Source organism: Colletes latitarsis, chromosome 3, assembly GCF_051014445.1.
Source record: "Colletes latitarsis isolate SP2378_abdomen chromosome 3, iyColLati1, whole genome shotgun sequence".
Classification (NCBI taxonomy): Eukaryota; Metazoa; Arthropoda; class Insecta; order Hymenoptera; family Colletidae; genus Colletes; species Colletes latitarsis.
In genome coordinates, this window is record NC_135136.1 from 42,392,435 (window position 1) to 42,410,380 (window position 17,946).

General features: G+C 43.1%; 1 protein-coding gene across 3 annotated transcripts in view; it reads left to right on the plus strand.

Annotated features, from left to right (window-relative positions):
• Nucleotides 1-17,946, plus strand: part of LOC143340581 (prolyl 4-hydroxylase subunit alpha-1-like) — a 159,173-nt gene that overhangs the window by 120,888 nt on the left and 20,339 nt on the right. For all 3 annotated transcript variants that reach the window (XM_076762735.1, XM_076762736.1, XM_076762737.1), the window contains one exon: nt 4,340-4,543. In XM_076762735.1, coding sequence (XP_076618850.1) covers nt 4,340-4,543 — 204 coding nt within the window. The remainder of the gene's footprint in view (nt 1-4,339; nt 4,544-17,946) is intronic.

The window sequence follows — 17,946 nt, forward strand, 5'->3', positions numbered from 1 at the left end:
CGTCGCCAAATAGGATACGTTGGGGAAACGGATTGTTATTTTGTGTACGTTTTTTTTTTTTTATTTGTCCCACTGTCGCGTCTTTTATTCGTTATTTTACGTTTTTTCAATGGCGGTAAACCAGGGAACGCCGGGGAGAATGCTCGTTCACAGTTCGACGAGCGTATCTTTGCGGGGTCGCGTTTTATTCAACGAAATTTTCTATTCCGCGTTTTGTTCGTCGCGAGCGGTCGTTTATACGGTTTTCGACCGAGATACGACCGCGATTTTTGGCCAGCTTTCGGATCATTTAATTTTCACGACCGGATCGCTCGCGAGAGAAACGGTTCACAGCTCTCCACGGACCGGAAATTCCGAAATCGTATATCGCGATGTCTCCTAAAATCCGAAAATTGAATACCCCAAAGTCTGAGACGCCAAAGATTCCGGGTATCAAAGACCAATACGCGAGTTTCAAATATCTGAGAATTGAAATATATTGTATCCTTTCCAAGACCCATGTTTCTAAAATGCAGAAACTCGGCGTCGCAAGAAATTCGGAAGATTAACGTAGAGGAATTCGAATCCCGAGCAGAGTAAAACACCTTCATTTTGTCGCTCCAAGAATCCCAGACACCTCGATAAGCCGAGAGAGAGACAAATGAGACGGAAAGCCAAAGAAACGAGTCTCTGCGCAACAATCCGCATTGAAACTGGCGCTCGGAGTCGCGCGTACTTTATGCCCCGTTTCAATTAAACCAAAAACAACCGGTAGAAGAAGGAGTAACAAGTTCAGGGAATCCGGAACAATCGTCGCACATTCCATCCCAGTTCACCGGCAGTGTCTCGGACGCATCCAAGAGAAAAAGGAAGACAAAGTGGCCGGTGACCCAAACCGACCACCGAGCTGCTCCTTTTCCTCGTTCTCCACCCCCTTAAGGGGGCGTCGAGACGCGAATCGAGCCGGTTAAAGGCGCGTTTTCACTCCTGGATCCTATTCTGGTAACTCCAACTCCGGTAATCTACCGTAATTAATTACTGAAAGCAATAATCCAAGTTTAAATATTCTCGATCGAAAAAGTCCTTCTTTCGTTTAACGTGTCGCTGAGTTATGTGAAACGTGAGTTACAATAAAAGCAATATTTATTCCAGGTAAAGGGGTTGAAGTTCACGCGTATCTTGCAACTACGAAAGAGTCGAGAATTTCGAGGGTGGTTTTCGCGTGGATGAACGCAGCTTTAACGCGTTGCTCCTTTCGATTTTTCTTGCGAGTCCTTTTTCCGGTGCTGCTCTTCTCCTTTACACCTTAATTCCCGCTAGTGGTCGCACCGCTCTCCTCCTAAGCGCCTATTCTTCCGGGGTGGCGCTTAATTAACGCCGTCGTTTCAGCGAGATTTCCGGGACCTCGGCCCCCCTTCGTCTTTCGCCTCTTTCCGTTCCGTTCGCGGCCTTTTCAATCTCCAGAGGCCGAGCCCGGAGAATTTATAAGAATTAATTTAATATGTAGTGGCGTGCACCGAGGGTGATTCCTTGCGAAAAATCCTCGCCTCGATCGGGCTTCGAGCTTTTAATTGCTGCCCGGGGGCCATTTCGAGGGCCGGGAAAGTCGAGCGGAGTTCAACGACTTGACACTCAATTAGGTTCAGGGAACGACGCTGAACCGCGAAATTGAATGTCCACTTTTTCGTTTTTTGCAAACGAGTCTAATTGGAAATGCTGGATTGCACGTTCGACCCAATAACCGTGGCATTGATGGATCATTTTTACGAGACGATCGTTCCTTCTCTATTTTTTCACTGTATCGCGGAATTCGGTGCTGCAATTTTATCGATACTGTATATAACAACGCATTGAAGCTTCGATGAACCGCAAGCTGGAAAGTTAATTTAATTTGAAATGCTTCTCGCGTCAAAAATCGTAAGGAAAAGATGGAGAGACCTCCTTATCCGATATTCAACCTAATTCAAAGTAATCGGTAATAAAAGGAGAATAATCTGGACGCGAATGATTCGTTTCTGTTAAAGTTAACGAAACTTCGTAAAGCTTTGCAACTACTTGCGCCGGCATTGCGGAGATAAGTTTCAGCTTCGAGCTCATAAATTTACGGAATCAAAGCGGACTCGGTGCGCGAGCTTTAAAGGCTTCGAAGAGCGATATAGATTTTTCTCAAACTCGATTAATCTAATTAAGAGGCTTTCCTCGTTGCACCAAAAATATTTAGCTGGTTTTTTAGCCCCTCGATGACGACTATACGCGTCGTTCACAGTGAAAAGGGGAGTCGCGAATTAAAGAAAAATTCCACGATCGAGTTTTCCCAGGGGGAGGTCCGTTTCCACGGATCGTCGGTGAGCTTTCGAGGCGATTGTGCGCTCCGTCTCGACGCTCCAAGTTTTCCAAAGCCGAAGGATTAAACTTAGGGGTGCCCACGCGACTTACACCTGCCCGATCGACGATTTATTCCGTCACGGTGCTCGATCGCGAACTTCCACCCCATCGTTCCACTCGAAACCTTCGGTTCCTCCCCTTCCATCACCCTCCTGCCCAGCCGTGCACCCTTTCGCCTTCTTTGTTCCCGTTTCACGGGCACTCGAAAATTCAAAAGCGGTCGCTCGAGCACGCGAAAGCACCTCGCGAACCACGAGAGCCTTTCTGAGCCCACTAAAAAGAGTTCGGGGAAAACAAATTATAAATGTTGATCGAAGCTCCCGTGCAATCGAGGGGAAACAGTCCGGGACTCGATATTTTCCAAACTTCTGGAGGAGCTTTTACTGGGATTTCACAACTTTACTTTCGCGACGGATATTTCTTAATAATTTCGTTGGACGTTTACGAAGGCAGCGAGACGTCATTTAATAATTTAAGGAAAAGTGTAAAGCAAACGCGACTTTTTATAATATTTCTGCCAATCGTAACGATTCTTCCAAGAGCGAGTAAAAAATTAGAAAACTGTACGCTATCGCTAGAGATGAGAAATCGCGTGGTGCCCGAGGGGTTGAATCGTCCTCGAGAAATCGCAGTAGGTTGATGCCAATGAGTCGTATCGCGCGAGCAGTATATCACCTAGGCGAGGGAAGAACGAAGAAAACGGGAAATAAAAAATCACGATTCCTCCTCCATCGGTCGGCCGAGCAAGAGGAAGAGGACCCTTTAACGTTTTACGAACTTTCGGAAACGGCTCTTCTTCGGTTTCAATGGCCCTTCTTTAAGCTTTTTCATCCGGGAAAAAGGAGGGAACGTGGGAGGAAACGGAGTGGAGCGTTTCGACGGGACAAAGGGCTCGCGGCACTTGCTCGCGAAAATACGGTTTCAGGAGGATTCGAACGGATGTGCGGGCACCGGGCCGCGCCGGTTCCGGTGTCGGTCGGCCGAACGTAAATCTAATAATTTCTATGTAATTCACCGCGGCTGACCGCACTTTGACCAACACTCGTTCCACTTATCCCCCGTGTCCGAGCGATCCTGTGGCCGCGGGCCATGCAGGGGATCCACGCTTCGCTCAAAACCAACGCTAATAACGTTTTCAACTGTTGTCGAAACGAGGTTACCGAAAGGCCAATCCTTTCCACCAGTGCCTCTCAAACACCAACCGTTTCACGACCATCTCCACTCTGGCAACTTTTTCGAGAAACAACAGAGACGCTATGACAAAGTTTTGAGCACTGTCCAATCATCGGACGGGACGACATTTGAAAAATTTGTCCGGAGGTTCGCATATTCGGTTTAATTAGACGACAGCAACGAGACTCGACGCGAGGAAAGAGACTTATCGGAAAGTTCATCCGGAACCCGAGGCGCCCGAAAAGAGACGGACAGAGGAGACGGGCCGCGACTCTTCTTCGTAACTTTGAATGCTAATGCAATCGCGAAAGTTTCATCGAACTTCCTCGCAGAATATAACGTCGCTAAACTAGATACGCTAGGAAGGGGTAAAAAGTAGAAAAAAAAATGAACGCCTAAAGTGAAAGAAAGGAATCCACGATCGTTCGAAACATCGCTATAACCGATTCGCGATTAAGTTTCGCGCGACTTCCGCCAACGAGATCCATCGACGAATCGATATTTTATTCCCGAACGGGCGAGGCCCCGTCGTCGAGCGCGGATCGATCGACCAAGATTTTTTTTTTTCTCCCAACGGGTGATTAATTGATAGCCATCTATCTTCATTTGATCCTCGTTAGTGTCGCTTTTCCGGGGAAAAGGTGAGTTAGTAACGGGGGATGAGAAAAAAAATTGAACGAAATAGGAGCAAAAACAACGGGAAACGAGAATCGATCGAGTATCGCGGCGATTAATCCATGAAACGGATTACCGTTTCCGGTACACGCAGCTGCTCTACGATCTTTTTTCCTCTCGATTGCAGAAGCTCGCCAAGGATGAAGGCCAGGAGGATACTGACGATCGTCCTCGCGATCCTGATATCGACGATAACGTTGCCCGATTGCGTCGCGGAGCTCTATACCGCGTTGGCGGATATGGAGGAACTGCTGGAAACCGAGGCGGTCCTCATAGACACGCTCAACGGTTACATTAAAGCTCAGGAGCATCGTCTGGCTACCCTCAGAAGGTGAGTACAGTAACGTAGATACTAAATAGGCTATCTAAAACGCAGTGGGGAAACGGAAAGAAATTTTTTCGAGACGTCTGTGATCTTGAATAGCGGAGAAAGGAAGGAAAATCGAGGGGAGGAGTTTCTCACGCGGGAGGAGAGACTTCCCATGACCGGTGTGAAAATATTTTACCGTCGAAGCGCGAGGTTTGCTCAACACCGAGAGACCCGGAGACCCGTGACCGAGTCGTCTCTGTATTTTCTTCGCGCTCTTACGTTTCCAATAAATTTCGACGAGTCTGGGCGTCCTCGAGCCAAAGAGAGTCGTCCTGGCGGTTTCTCGTTCGCTGCGCGTTCCGGATATGAGAGATCCAAGTCCTTTGAGTGGTTGTCTTTGACGCGGTGATATCTCTGCGGGCTCCAGGGACCGTCGGTGTTTGCGTTTGAACGAGGCCCGGGAAATAATTAACGGCCGAGCACTCGACGACGCACGCGCTCGCACGCCGAGAACCAAAATCCCCGGAGCGTTGAAAGAAACCTAATTCGGTCGACACAGGGGACGCAGGATGGATTTTTGTATTTACGGCTTTACGGATTTCTGCTCCCACCGCCGCGCTCTAAAAAGTTAATGGAACACCGGCCCGGGGATTCGACGTTTTTAATCTCTCGCGAATCAGGGCAAATTGAAACGCGGCAATGTTGCCCCGCGATTTTTCCACGGACACGCCAAGAATCGTTTACATTTCCCTCGCGTTTGTTTGCGGTGCCCTTTCGCAAAACTAATCGCTAATCGTTCTAATTTAACGGTGGATCAAAACTGTTCCATTTTTAATAAGCGCTAAAACATTGCTGCGAGAAAGACGCAGATTGTCGCGGATTCGGTTATTCCGAACTGATTGGAGGATACTCTTAGAAACAGACCGATATAAAATTTTATGTCACGGTATCGCTTTTCGATAAAATTCTCGACAGGTTTTACAGTTTCTGCGGCTCAGTTGCTCTATGGACCCTCTAAACGTAGAATCACTATCACAGACGAAGTATAAGAGTAGACCTTACACCTTACGGACCGATAGAGACCAGAAAATTTTTCGACGAAAAAAAAAATTTCAAATCGTTCTAAAAAAATTATTTTTAGTTGCAAGGGTCAATTACAATCATTTTTGGTCAATAGGCATACCCCTGAAATCCTAACCAGTTTCGAGAAAAAAATTCATTACTGAAAATAGAATGTGAGGCCAGAAATGTTACCCCGAAATTTCGTGCGAATCTTTAAAACGTCATAACTTCTGAACGGATTGGACGATTTTAATGTTTAAAAAAGCAAACTACGCATATTTTGATGGAGAATATGTACAAATCGCAAAAATATTCGAAAAGTTGGTCCCTGACCTCGCAAAATGAGAAAAACCCCATAAAAGTGGTCCTATTTTCAAACGGCCATAACTCCTACAATACTGAAAATATTTCAATGAAATTTTTCTCTGATCTACGGAAAATTTTCGTAGGACATCAAACAAACTTATTAACAATCAAAAACGAATTTTTAAGAAAAATCGACAGGGGGTAGGTGCTTAAATTTTTCGACAAAAATGAAAAGTTTCAAATCGTTTTAAAAAAATTATTATTAGTTACGGGGGTCAATTAAAATAATTTTTAGTCATTAGACATACCCTCGAAATCCTACCCACTTTCGAGAAAAAAATTCGAGAAGGTGTGAAATTTTGCGACGAAAAAAAAAAATTTCAAATCGTTCTAAAAAAATTAATCTTAGTTGCAGGAGTCAATAACGATCATTTTTGGTCAATAGGCATACCCCCGAAATCCTAACCAGTTTCGAGAAAAAAATTCATTACTGAAAATAGAATGTGAGGCCAGAAATGTTACCCCGAAATTTCGTGCGAATCTTTAAAACGTCATAACTCCTGAACGGATTGGACGATTTTAATGTTTAAAAAAGCAAACTACGCGTATTTTAATGGAGAATATGTACAAATCGCAAAAATATTCGAAAACTTGGTCCCTGACCTAGCAAAATGAGAAAAACCCCATAAAAGTGGTCCTATTTTCAAATGGCCATAACTCCTACAATACTGAAAATATTTCAATGAAATTTTTCTCTGAAAAACGGAAAATTTTCGTAGGACATCAAACAAACTTATTAACAATCAAAAACGAATTTTTAAGAAAAATCGACAGGGGGTAGGTGCTTAAATTTTTCGACGAAAATGAAAAGTTTCAAAACGTTCTAAAAAAATTATTATCAGTTGCGGGGGTCAATTACAATAATTTTTAGTCATTAGACATACCCTCGAAATCCTACCCACTTTCGAGAAAAAAATTCGAGAATGTGTGAAATTTTGCGACGAAAAAAAAAAATTTCAAATCGTTCTAAAAAAATTATTGTTAGTTGCAAGAGTCAATAACGATCATTTTTGGTCAATAGGCATACCCCCGAAATCCTAACCAGTTTCGAGAAAAAAATTCATTACTGAAAATAGAATGTCTGACCATACGTGTATCTGTTTCACTTAAATTTTCCGACGAAAAAAAAAAATTTCTAATCGACTTGAAAAAATTATTTTCGGTTGCGGGGGTCAATTACAATCATTTTTGGTCAGTACATGTAGCCTCGAAATCCAACGCATTTTTGAGAAAAAAATTCGAGGTGTGAAATTTTGCGACGAAAAAAAAAAATTTCAAATCGTTCTAAAAAAATTATTCTTAGTTGCAGGAGTCAATAACGATCATTTTTGGTCAATAGGCATACCCCCGAAATCCTAACCAGTTTCGAGAAAAAAATTCATTACTGAAAATAGAATGTCTGACCATACGTGTATCTGTTTCACTTAAATTTTCCAACGAAAAAAAAAAATTTCTAATCGACTTGAAAAAATTATTTTCGGTTGTGGGGGTCAATTATAATCATTTTTGGTCAGTACGCGTACTCTCGAAATCCAACGCATTTTCGAGAAAAAAATTCGAGTAGGTGCAGAAATTTCCATTCCGTTAAAAAATAATAAAATTTCTGTAATTTGATTTTCTGTCTCACTTCCTCTCGTGTTCGTTTCTGTAACCTGTTAGCAATATTTCAAGTGACACGGAAATGGTAATGGCGTTCTAGAGCCCCAGCAAAATGGGTCGAAAAAATACATTTGGTGAAAAGTCTACTCGTATACCTCGTCTGTGTTACTTATCCTCCGACGATACATTTTATTTTTCGTTATTTACCGCGTAAACGGACGATTAATCGTAACAACGCGACGCTTTTCTTTCAATTTTGCCGCGCCGTTAACGCGACGATCCGCAATTTCGTATTCGCGTCGCGTTCCCGTCGATATTTTCTCGGTCTCGGGGTTGTGGACGAAGGAAAAAAAGAGATAAGAGAGTAAAAAAGATTTCCCCGACGCTTTCTTCCTCCGGAGGCCGAGCAGCAACCCTTATTCGTCGGCCGACTTTCTTCTTCCAGGGGCTCATTTTTTCTCTATCTTCCCCGGGGTGTGATTTGGCAGGTTGCCCGGCCCGATACCGATGCCTTGGCCATTTCGAGGGCAACGGGGAAATAAGAGGGCCGGGGGGGCAGGCGAAAAACGTTAAGAACGTGGCTTGGACCGACGCGGCGCCGCACCCTATCTTGAATTTCCCGAGGAAACCGGCTTCGCCGCGACGATTCTCGTTCTCTTCCTTGCAGGTGCAATATTTCCGTGGCTCGGGGCCGTCCCTTCTACTTTTAATCCGCTAACGGTGTAATTACTTTTCCCGAGGAGCAAAGAACGATACCATCTCCTCAGTTTCTTTCTCCTTTCTCGAGACCGGAAATAATCGGAGGCGTTTATCAATCGCGCTTCGCGATACCACTGATTAGAACGGTAAACTAATTTCGGTATTAGAAAATCAACTTACTGGGCTATCGATAAATTAATATCGCGCTATAATAACATTTAAAATTCTATTCAACGTGTTTCGAATCGATGGATGGATGATCCATTAAAGTTTTGGACATGATTATCCACCCCCGCGTATGGAAACGTGTACACGGTACGATACGTAGAGCGCGTGAACAGTTGGTTCGATTGGTAAGATCGCTTGGAACGGGGAGTCCTGTCTTGGAGGCAAAGTGCTTCGTAAAGTTGTTGATCGAACGCTAGCGATGATAAAGTCGAATAATGCTCTTGACATGCTACTTTATACCGTTCGGGAAACTGAAGGTTTGACGGGATCGGTTATTGCTCGGTGGCGAGAGAAGCGCGACGATGCGGTGCGTAGCGCGGTGACACGTGCAGGTATACGCCGCAGGTTTACCCAAACCCTGGCCCAAAATGTTCTCGTTTCGATCGAGTGATAGTTAACACTTTGCCAACGGCCTGAGTCACGCCTGACAAACCACATATATATTTTTAATCCGTCGCGTTTCCCTCAGAAATACGAAAACTGATTTCGTTTTCGAATATAATAATAAATAAACGAAGTCTGAATCGCGTTTCATAGTTCCAAAGTTGGTTATAGTATTTGTTAAGCCCCTAGGGCAAGAACCCTCTACGACTATTATGCACAGTATTGCATATTACGTATCATAATAGAACGATAGTATACTTCGAGATAGTTTCATTTACCCTGTAACGAGAGTACTGTAATTTCAGTGAATGTTACGAGCATTTAAAAAAAACAATGAAAAGCTAATACCTCGTATATTCTTTAAATAGAAATCACCGAATAACAAAAGCGATTTTGTTCGAAAAAGGCTGCCGCGAATTTTTTAATATCGCGTTTAAAATATCTTGATCGAAACGCGATTCGATTATGCTTTATTCGGGTCGAATTACAGCCCCGCTGTACGCGCGCGTTGAAAACAGAACGGTAGGCGAAATTTCGCTTAAATTTGCTGTATAAACAGCGAGCGATGAAAGAGAAAAAAAATAAATGTTGTTAGAGAAAAGAAATTTTTCATTTCGGTAAAACAAGCTACGCTTTCGAAAACAGTTTTAAAGCGGACGTAACAATTTAAATAGGTCAAACGCGTACGCTGGCTTCTTTAAAAGCATTGAAACCGAAGCTTAAGCAATGTATGCGCCGTTGAAAAACGAATTTATCGAACCTGCATGTACTATCGACGCGTATATTTCTTCCAGGATTTCACGATTTTTATTGAATGCACGTTTCTATTCTCGATTCTCTCTTTTTTTATTATTCTTTTTTGCCAGTGCATTGATTGAAAATGTGCAGAATGTTTCTGAAAGGTCCTCTGTACCTCTTTGGAGGGCACTACAACGCGTCATGCTCGATGCTGAATGTTTTCCGTACAAATGATTGAGATGAAAATAAAAATTATTCGGAATAATTCTTGTTTTTAAACGCCGATCGAAAGAATTTCCGTTTCGCTAAGAAGAACGTTCCTAGACATGGACAATATCGATACTGAAATAATTATTTTTTACGTTTCATAGGATGTATTTTCGACGGTTATGGACTGTGTCGCATACGCAGTTAGGATATAAATTCGCGTTCGAAAATCGAACGAACGATTGCAGTTCGCGCAAAATAAATAATAAAAATTTCTATCTTCGTTCAGTCGCGAATGCGCATTACACTTGTTGTATCATATTTTATGATACGTTCGAATACGCGATAAATTTTCTTTGAAAAACGGGGCACGAAAAATAAAATAAAATAAAATAAAAAAAAAAAATCGCGTGACACGCTGTGCTGTAAGCCGTAAGGGATTAAAGGAGAACAGTCGCGCGAGAATCAGCGACCAATAGTTTATCGGATATATTGTTGAGAACGACGTTAAATTCAATGGCTCGCGAGTGAGATTGATATTAAATCTTTTCGATTACCTGGTACGTAAAGAAGTTTCACGATGTCACAATTAGGAATAAGAAAAATTGCTTTACGAATCATAGAACGATAATACCGTTGTTCCGATGATTCCAGGATTTTTGAATGGCGAAAGTTAAAAATTATCGCGAAACTATCGAAGAAGATCGCGCAGAATGGAAGGAGGTTCGGTTGGAAAGTGTGTTCGTGCTAGGAGGTAGCTTCTACGCCACGTAGAACAGATTCCTTCGAAACTTGCTAGCAACAGCGGATTCCCGTTTAATATCCAGGAAACCGTCCGAGTTCCGATCGGAATTTCGTGTCCGAAAGTTTCACGCGTGACTTCGCGAAACGATCGGAAGCGTCCAACTGGCGTTAATGCCGACTAACGCCGTCGGATAACTTATCTCTTGATCGGCGAACGCTACGAAATTTTCTTCGAGCCGCACAATATTCCCCAGGGAACGCGTGACTCGATATTCGCGTGGCAATCGATTTCGCGGTTTGATCGAATCAGAGCTTAGTACTTCCTCTTTAACGTATTGGCGTATCGAACCGAGTCTGACTCGCCTTACGTTCAACAAAATGGCTATATTTAGCATTAAAATCTCTCGGGATATCTCCAAAGAGAAATTGAACCATCGATAGCGTTTAATCAATAATAATATCGACTATTCGGGGGTTAATACGAAATAAGTCCTTTGGGAGGAAACATTCGAAACCAATTCCTCGAATTTCAGTTTCAACGTTATCCTTATCAAAGGCGGAATCGAGTTTCCGAATGACCGGATTCTCGACCAGAAAGGAACAATTAAACGCGACGCGATTGCGACGCAAACTTGATACGGAACATCCTTATTAAGAACTCGTCGAAACATCTTCGTTGAGAAATAATTTCTGTATAATTATTAATTATTTAAAGCTTCGGGATGCAATTAAGCGCGAGGGAAAATTTAGAAACTGTGCAAATTGCTGTACCGAGTCGTACTTCACGACGATTTACCAATTCTTTAGAAATGAAAAAGGAAATATCAAAATGTGTGGATGATAAACATTTAATATTTACGTAAATGTTGTTTCGTTTAAACGATTATTTCGACGAATAATATCTGGTTTCACAAACGAGGAATTAGCACAATGTTTCGTATTTTAATAATACCCTCTCTGTATTATTTATGGTTTCGAACGATCGTAACAATAACTATTATTTCCGCGATACAGCCGTACAATGGAACGTTCGTAACATTTAAGCGAATACAGCAAAAGTAATCGCATAAAATGAAAAACACGATGGAATTCCCAAGAATCGAAGAAATTTCGTCTGTAATTGCATTATCGTACTACAGACGAATTGCACGTTGCATTAAAGCAAAGTAGAAAGAGAGAGAATTTAATTTAATTCGATTCGCCGATGATCGAATCGAAACGCAATGAAATCGAGCGTATTTATTCGCCGGTTCGTTGATTCGACAAATTTCGAAAGACCGTTTTCGAAATATTTCGAAAGCACGCGGCGCGTTTTAATTGAATTGTTACGCGTTCGTTAAAATTGTGACCGAATGTTAACGCAGGATCCGTTACAAACTATCCAACGATGCAACTTCAATTCAATTCCGATATGGACGGTAATTTACGGGACACGAAAACGAACGAAACTCCAAGAGCGACCTTGCCGCTGGTTCGGCACTCTGTGTAATTAAAAGTACACGGACCAAGTGCCAAAACTGAAAAATCATTCTATACGTACATATTCGAAAACACTCGTAACGTTTCTGGCGAAATCGACTGTTATCGCGGCTTGATCTTATCCCGTAAACGATTTCCACGATCGTAGGCTCTCCTTGTCATCGCGATCAAACGAAATCGACATCGCAGTTACGCGTTCTACGAATTTCGGTCGAACCCTCCCCGGGGACCGCGAGGAGCGCTCGGCCGTGCTTAATTGGAAATTTCAACGCCGGTAAAAATTTGACGAACGCGGCTCTTGGTCGTCCCCGACGGGAACAGATATACCGCGAGATCGATCGCAAATTATTCTCGACGCGATACCCGAAGTCAATTCCCTCCCCGCAGCGACCGACAGCCCGCTGAAATTTTCCGAAGCTTGTAGCGCGCTTTACACGCGTTCGATTAAACTCGTCGTTCGAATCTCGCTGGGAACGCGTGTCGAACACCCTCCCACCCACCAACCACCCCCCACTGCACGAACAAAGGTCGAACGAAGTTGTTCCCGTGTACCACGGGGGGCTGTGACACGATCGTATCTTTTATTTCCTTCTTTTTTTTTGTCTGTCGACTCCTCGTTGATTTTTCGCGACCGCCAAAGCGCCGAAGTGGCGTGTAAAATTGCTTCGGCCGCGTTAACGCTTTATTGACTGCGTTACTGGGGTATAAAATAAAAATCTGTTTACACGCGACGCGGTTTTTAAGATAATAAAAAAAGGGGGTATAAATAATAATTACTGGAAGCAATAATTACGCGAGAACGATGGAGGAAGGGGAATTTAGAGGACACGGAATAAAGATCGTATGAAATAATCGTAGCCACTTTGTATCGGGGATTTGCACAAAAGGAGAAGACATACGCGAAAGGGAAAACGAGTACGAAGGGAGAAAGAAGGGGACAGACGATTACACAATTTTTAAACGATCCGTAATTACGAAGCTTTGCCAACGAGTCGTTTCGTTTTTCGCGGTTAACGGGTTAACAACGATCGAACGGGCAAAGAGGGTGCGCGATGCACGTAAAAGCGAGAGTGTGCATTCGCGTTGGTCGTTTTCCTTTTTCCTCGATTTTCAATTTCTAATGAACGAACGCGTGAAACGGAGCCACGTTGCGTCGTAATTTTCGCTCCGTTACGGCCGGTCGAACGTATCGATGAACAATTTGCCGTGCCTTTGGCGATTTCAAAACGGCGAAAGGGATAGCACGTACCAGCAATTTGCCACTCGAAACTAACTTGACGTACATTTTTTTTTACCAATGCTCTTTCGTAACGCAAAATTCTTGAAACATCGATTCCCAACGGTATTCAAGGGACACGCACAATTTTATTTACGATTAAATATGTTGTCCCTACGAGTTTAAACATATTCGTCGATCCGATTCACCCGCAAACGCAACGCTATCCGTGTCTGCAGCGAACACGGTGCAACGTCGAGTGGCAAAAAATGGTACGGTCCAGCCAGTGCAAACATTGTAAACGAATATCGGTGTATTCGGTATCTGAAAACTACACGTAGCATTGTTCATGGCAAATAAAAGCATTCTGGTTACAACCGTAGAAACGACAGAGCGTCATAGATGATTTACGAATTTATCGATAGCGTTTGTCTGATGCGATATAGCCAACTTACCTTGGATTTTACAGCCCCAATATTACCGATACATTTTAAAAATACGAAAAGGATTAGAACGCAACAGTTTCATGGGCACTTATTTCCTCGAATTTTTTGTTTGTTCTTTCATTCTTCTTTCGTTCACTTTCTCCTTGGACAATTTATTTATTTACTTTCGCATCTTCTTGCACTTGTTTCAGTTCCCTTTTTCTTGGCATTAGATAAGGGAGATACTTTCAGAACTATTTTGTAAATATTATCGGCAGAACTAGTATAGTCTGCATGTCTTCTCATCTTTTCGTTTAGAATCTTCATATCCAATCGTGGAAGATTCTTATTTCATTCCATTACATTAGTACGAATACGAATAACCAACCAGAGGATAACAAAGTCATAAGAAAAAGTTTGTTTTAATAGTTTATAATTTGTACGATAGCTTCTAATTAGACGCGACGATCAACTGATCTTTCTATGTACGCTCGCTAGAATATGGCGAAACTAGATCATTGTTTGTTCCATCCCTACTATCGTTTATGCGAAATAACGACCTACTGTCCGGTTTTAGGGTAACTCCCCCTCCAGCGGAATTTTTCAGGTAGTGTAACGGGTCGAAATCGCGTCCTCCCACGCAAAACGGAACGAAACTCGTCCGTCGAACTCGGTACCGGTCGCTATTAGCCGAAATCACCGGGAGTACCACGAACACCCAGGTTCCCGGTTTCCGCGTCACGGGAAATTACCATAATCCAACGGTATCGCGACGTCCCTGTTCGGCCCGTTAACGTAACTCGTCTTGCACATAATTTTATCGTCGGGGGTCTAGGTTCGTAGGGTAACAACACGCTGACACGCAGCGAGACAATATCGCCGGTGCAAGTAGAATCCGTAGACGCAAGCTGTGTCGACGGAGTTACGGTCAAATGTACACACAGATGTAACCGTGCATCGAAGATGCGCATTAGCTGCGTCCGTGTGCGGCCCCGGCCCCGACCTGGCCGCCTCTCTACGTGTCCCGCGTTCGCGACAATGCCCCAGGATGTATATCAGCCTGCGGCTGTCATCGCCGTATCTGCCTCGAGACCGATATCAACCACGGTATTAACTCCGAAATGCCGGCTGCCTGATACAATTATCCTCCTGCGCCTCCCAACAGTCCTTAATTACCTCTCGATTAATATTTAATCTCCTCTTCTTGTCCACGGTAAACTCATCCCCTTCTTTTTTTTTATTTTAATTTTCATTTCCCCCCGGTGAAAAGGCATTAAACAATTTTTGTAAGCTAAACTGTTTCGTTCCCTTACCGGGTAAGCGAACATTAGAATTGATCTTTGTTGGCGTAACGCATTTCGATCCAACTAAATTGTTGGGTTATAATCGAGTTCCGTCGCCGGGGGCGGCGATCCATCGCGTGTCGCCGCCGCCCACCGCTGGAAAATGTCGAAGCAACGAGCCACGAAAATTATTGTATAGCAATCTTCCGCAACGTTGGAGGATACGCGTCGTTATAGCGGGCGACGGAAACGGTGGCTCGCGGTACAACTCGCCTAATACGATACATTAAAGGGTACAAAGGGCAGGCGAATCGAATCCCGGGTATTTATGCGCCGCTGGTAGGGTCGAGACCGGCTCGTGAAAACCGATGGACTCTTATAAACGAACGACGACCAGCCACGCGCGCGGATTTAACCGGGACGCGTCTTGCGAGCCTTTTCGCAGGAACAGAAATCACGGGAACTATTGCAGCCACGGATACGATATATCGCGATCCGTTTTCCCTCCACCCCCGTATAAATATGGATGGGAACGACGTAATGTCGCCGATATAACTTTCCGCCTACGGCGCAATAAGAAAGAACGATACGCCAGCGACTGGAAACACGCTAATGCAGCCGTGTAATATCTCTCCGTTACTTCGGTATCGACTGGAAACGACCAAAATATTGCTTTCTGACATTGTTCGCGTAGTAGTGCGTCTCCTCCTGGAATATCTATTGCCTCGTCGATCGGGGCTATTCCCATTCGGAGCCATTTCGCGTAAAGTAGTTTTTTCTAATTACGCATCGATAGTACCGAAAATTTTCCCGCACCTATTCGTTGGAAAAATTTTTTATTCGATTTTTATCCGAATAGAAAACGGTTGAAAAAATAGATATCGGTTTTGTGCACCGCGGCAAAACGCTAGATTAACTAGGCTAACGATCCACGTGGACACAAATGTTTATCGAGCGTAGTAATACCTTTTTCTATGCCCTGGTTGCCAATTACCGATACAAATCCGTGCAAAAAAACTTGACGAGTTTCTACGTTACGAACACGTTTTTTTTCGACGCTTCGATAAAATCGTTTCTATTTAAAATAAAGAATAGTAACCTTGACGCACCTGTCTGGAAACGGAAAAACTCTTAACGATCGTTTCTATCGTTAAAAAGTAAACTACTTAACCAGATGACCTATCTTAAATAACTCGGCATGGTCCATCGGATTTAATATAGAAGCACGGTGGAATTAAAAACTTACTATGTCACGAACGTGGAAGTATCTACTATAAATTCCATACGCTTGGTCGATTTACCGTCCCCAGCCATCGAAGGGAGCAAGAATATTGCTGGAATTCCGCCGATGCCTTCGGCGATATACCCCTTGTTAGTAGAAAATTGAGTTTAACTGAAAGTGCCCCATTCGCTTAGTCCCTTCTTGTCGCGGGACCTTCTCACTGCCTTTTTCCTTCCATTTTATTTTCGATCTTTTATACACTGTCGCGCGAAGATCCTCCCACGCGTTGTTTCAAGATCAAGGGACTAATCTAATCTATAGTTGAGAAGCACAACTTTTTTCCAATATAAACGCGGTCTAACAAATTCTTTACAAAATGCAAATTGTACTGTTAAACTCGTTTTCTCGATTCGTTCGTTGTTTTTCTCAGCGAGATGCGGAAGATTCTTGAAAAAGATCGAACAAAAGATTGCTTACGAGTAAAACCGTGTACGCGGGAGTATATATTTCTTTTTTCTTTTTTTTTTTTTTTTATTTTTATTTTGCTCCGAAGATGCTTCGCCGTAATGCTCGGCAGAGTGGTCCTTAATTATAGAAATAAAAGCAAACGGGCGCGCCTTTGTTCGACCCGTCGTCGGCTGCATTCATTCGACGCGCGAAGCTGAAAGTGCGTGGTTTTCAAAAGAAAAACCAAGAGCACTTTTCACGTTCTCCCTTCAACCGTTCGAGGGTCGTCGGTGACCATTTGACTCTTCCTGTCGCGGATGCAAACCACAAGCGAAACGTTACGTACAGACATTTTCTTTATTTCAAGGCTTTCATACAAATGTAAACACTCACGACGAAAGTAACGGCAATAGTCGTATTCTGCTTGGTGAAAAAAAAATATATATATATATATATATGTATATGTACGTATTTAAGTATGTAATCTGTTCATGTACAAAATAGATTATTACAAAATTTCGTTCTATACAACGAAGAGTAACAATGTTCGAAGATCGACAATGAAATCTGAAGTAACCGAACATTTCCCGGCCGAACGTGCATGATCCATTGATTAAACGATAAAAATTGAGAAAGGATATATTTAAAAACTATATTTCTATAATAGATATCGAGTAGTAATACAAAACTCAATCGTCTCTAAACAGATCTACCTTCGAAATGTAACAACGAAAAGCAATAGCCCAGCTTAATATATAATGGGACAGAACGATCGTTGGTTCTAGAATCGGCGGAAGAGATACAGCAAAGCTCTTTGCAAGATGCCTGGTAGCATACATCGTCGATTGGTAATTCCTAGATTCGTTTAAAAGTTTCGCGCGAACGCGAAATGTTATCCGGGAATCCCAGAACGACGAGTGTAAAGACCTTCCACGAATAACGCCTAATATTACGCTTATTTATTTTAATCGTCTACGAACACATCCGCCTTAACCATTTAAAACGCGTCGATGGTCGAAGTTGAACATTCAAGTAAAATCGGATCTCGCGCTTCGCGATACAAGACAGTCGAACGCCAATCGAAACGTGTACGAATCACACGCGAAGGACAGAACAGATCTCTGTCGTGGAAAAACGATGGCCCTGGTCCCTTTCCCGCGTCTCCAGAACTCAGTTTCGCCATTAGTTTCTTGACGGTAAGTTCCGTGTACCGTTAAAGCAACTAATTCCTGCAAAATGTCAGTTTTACTCCGTGGAGTTTTCAAGGTATTAAAGGTACAGCCGGGTTTAAAAATGTTAAAAGTAATTTTACAAATTTCAACGTT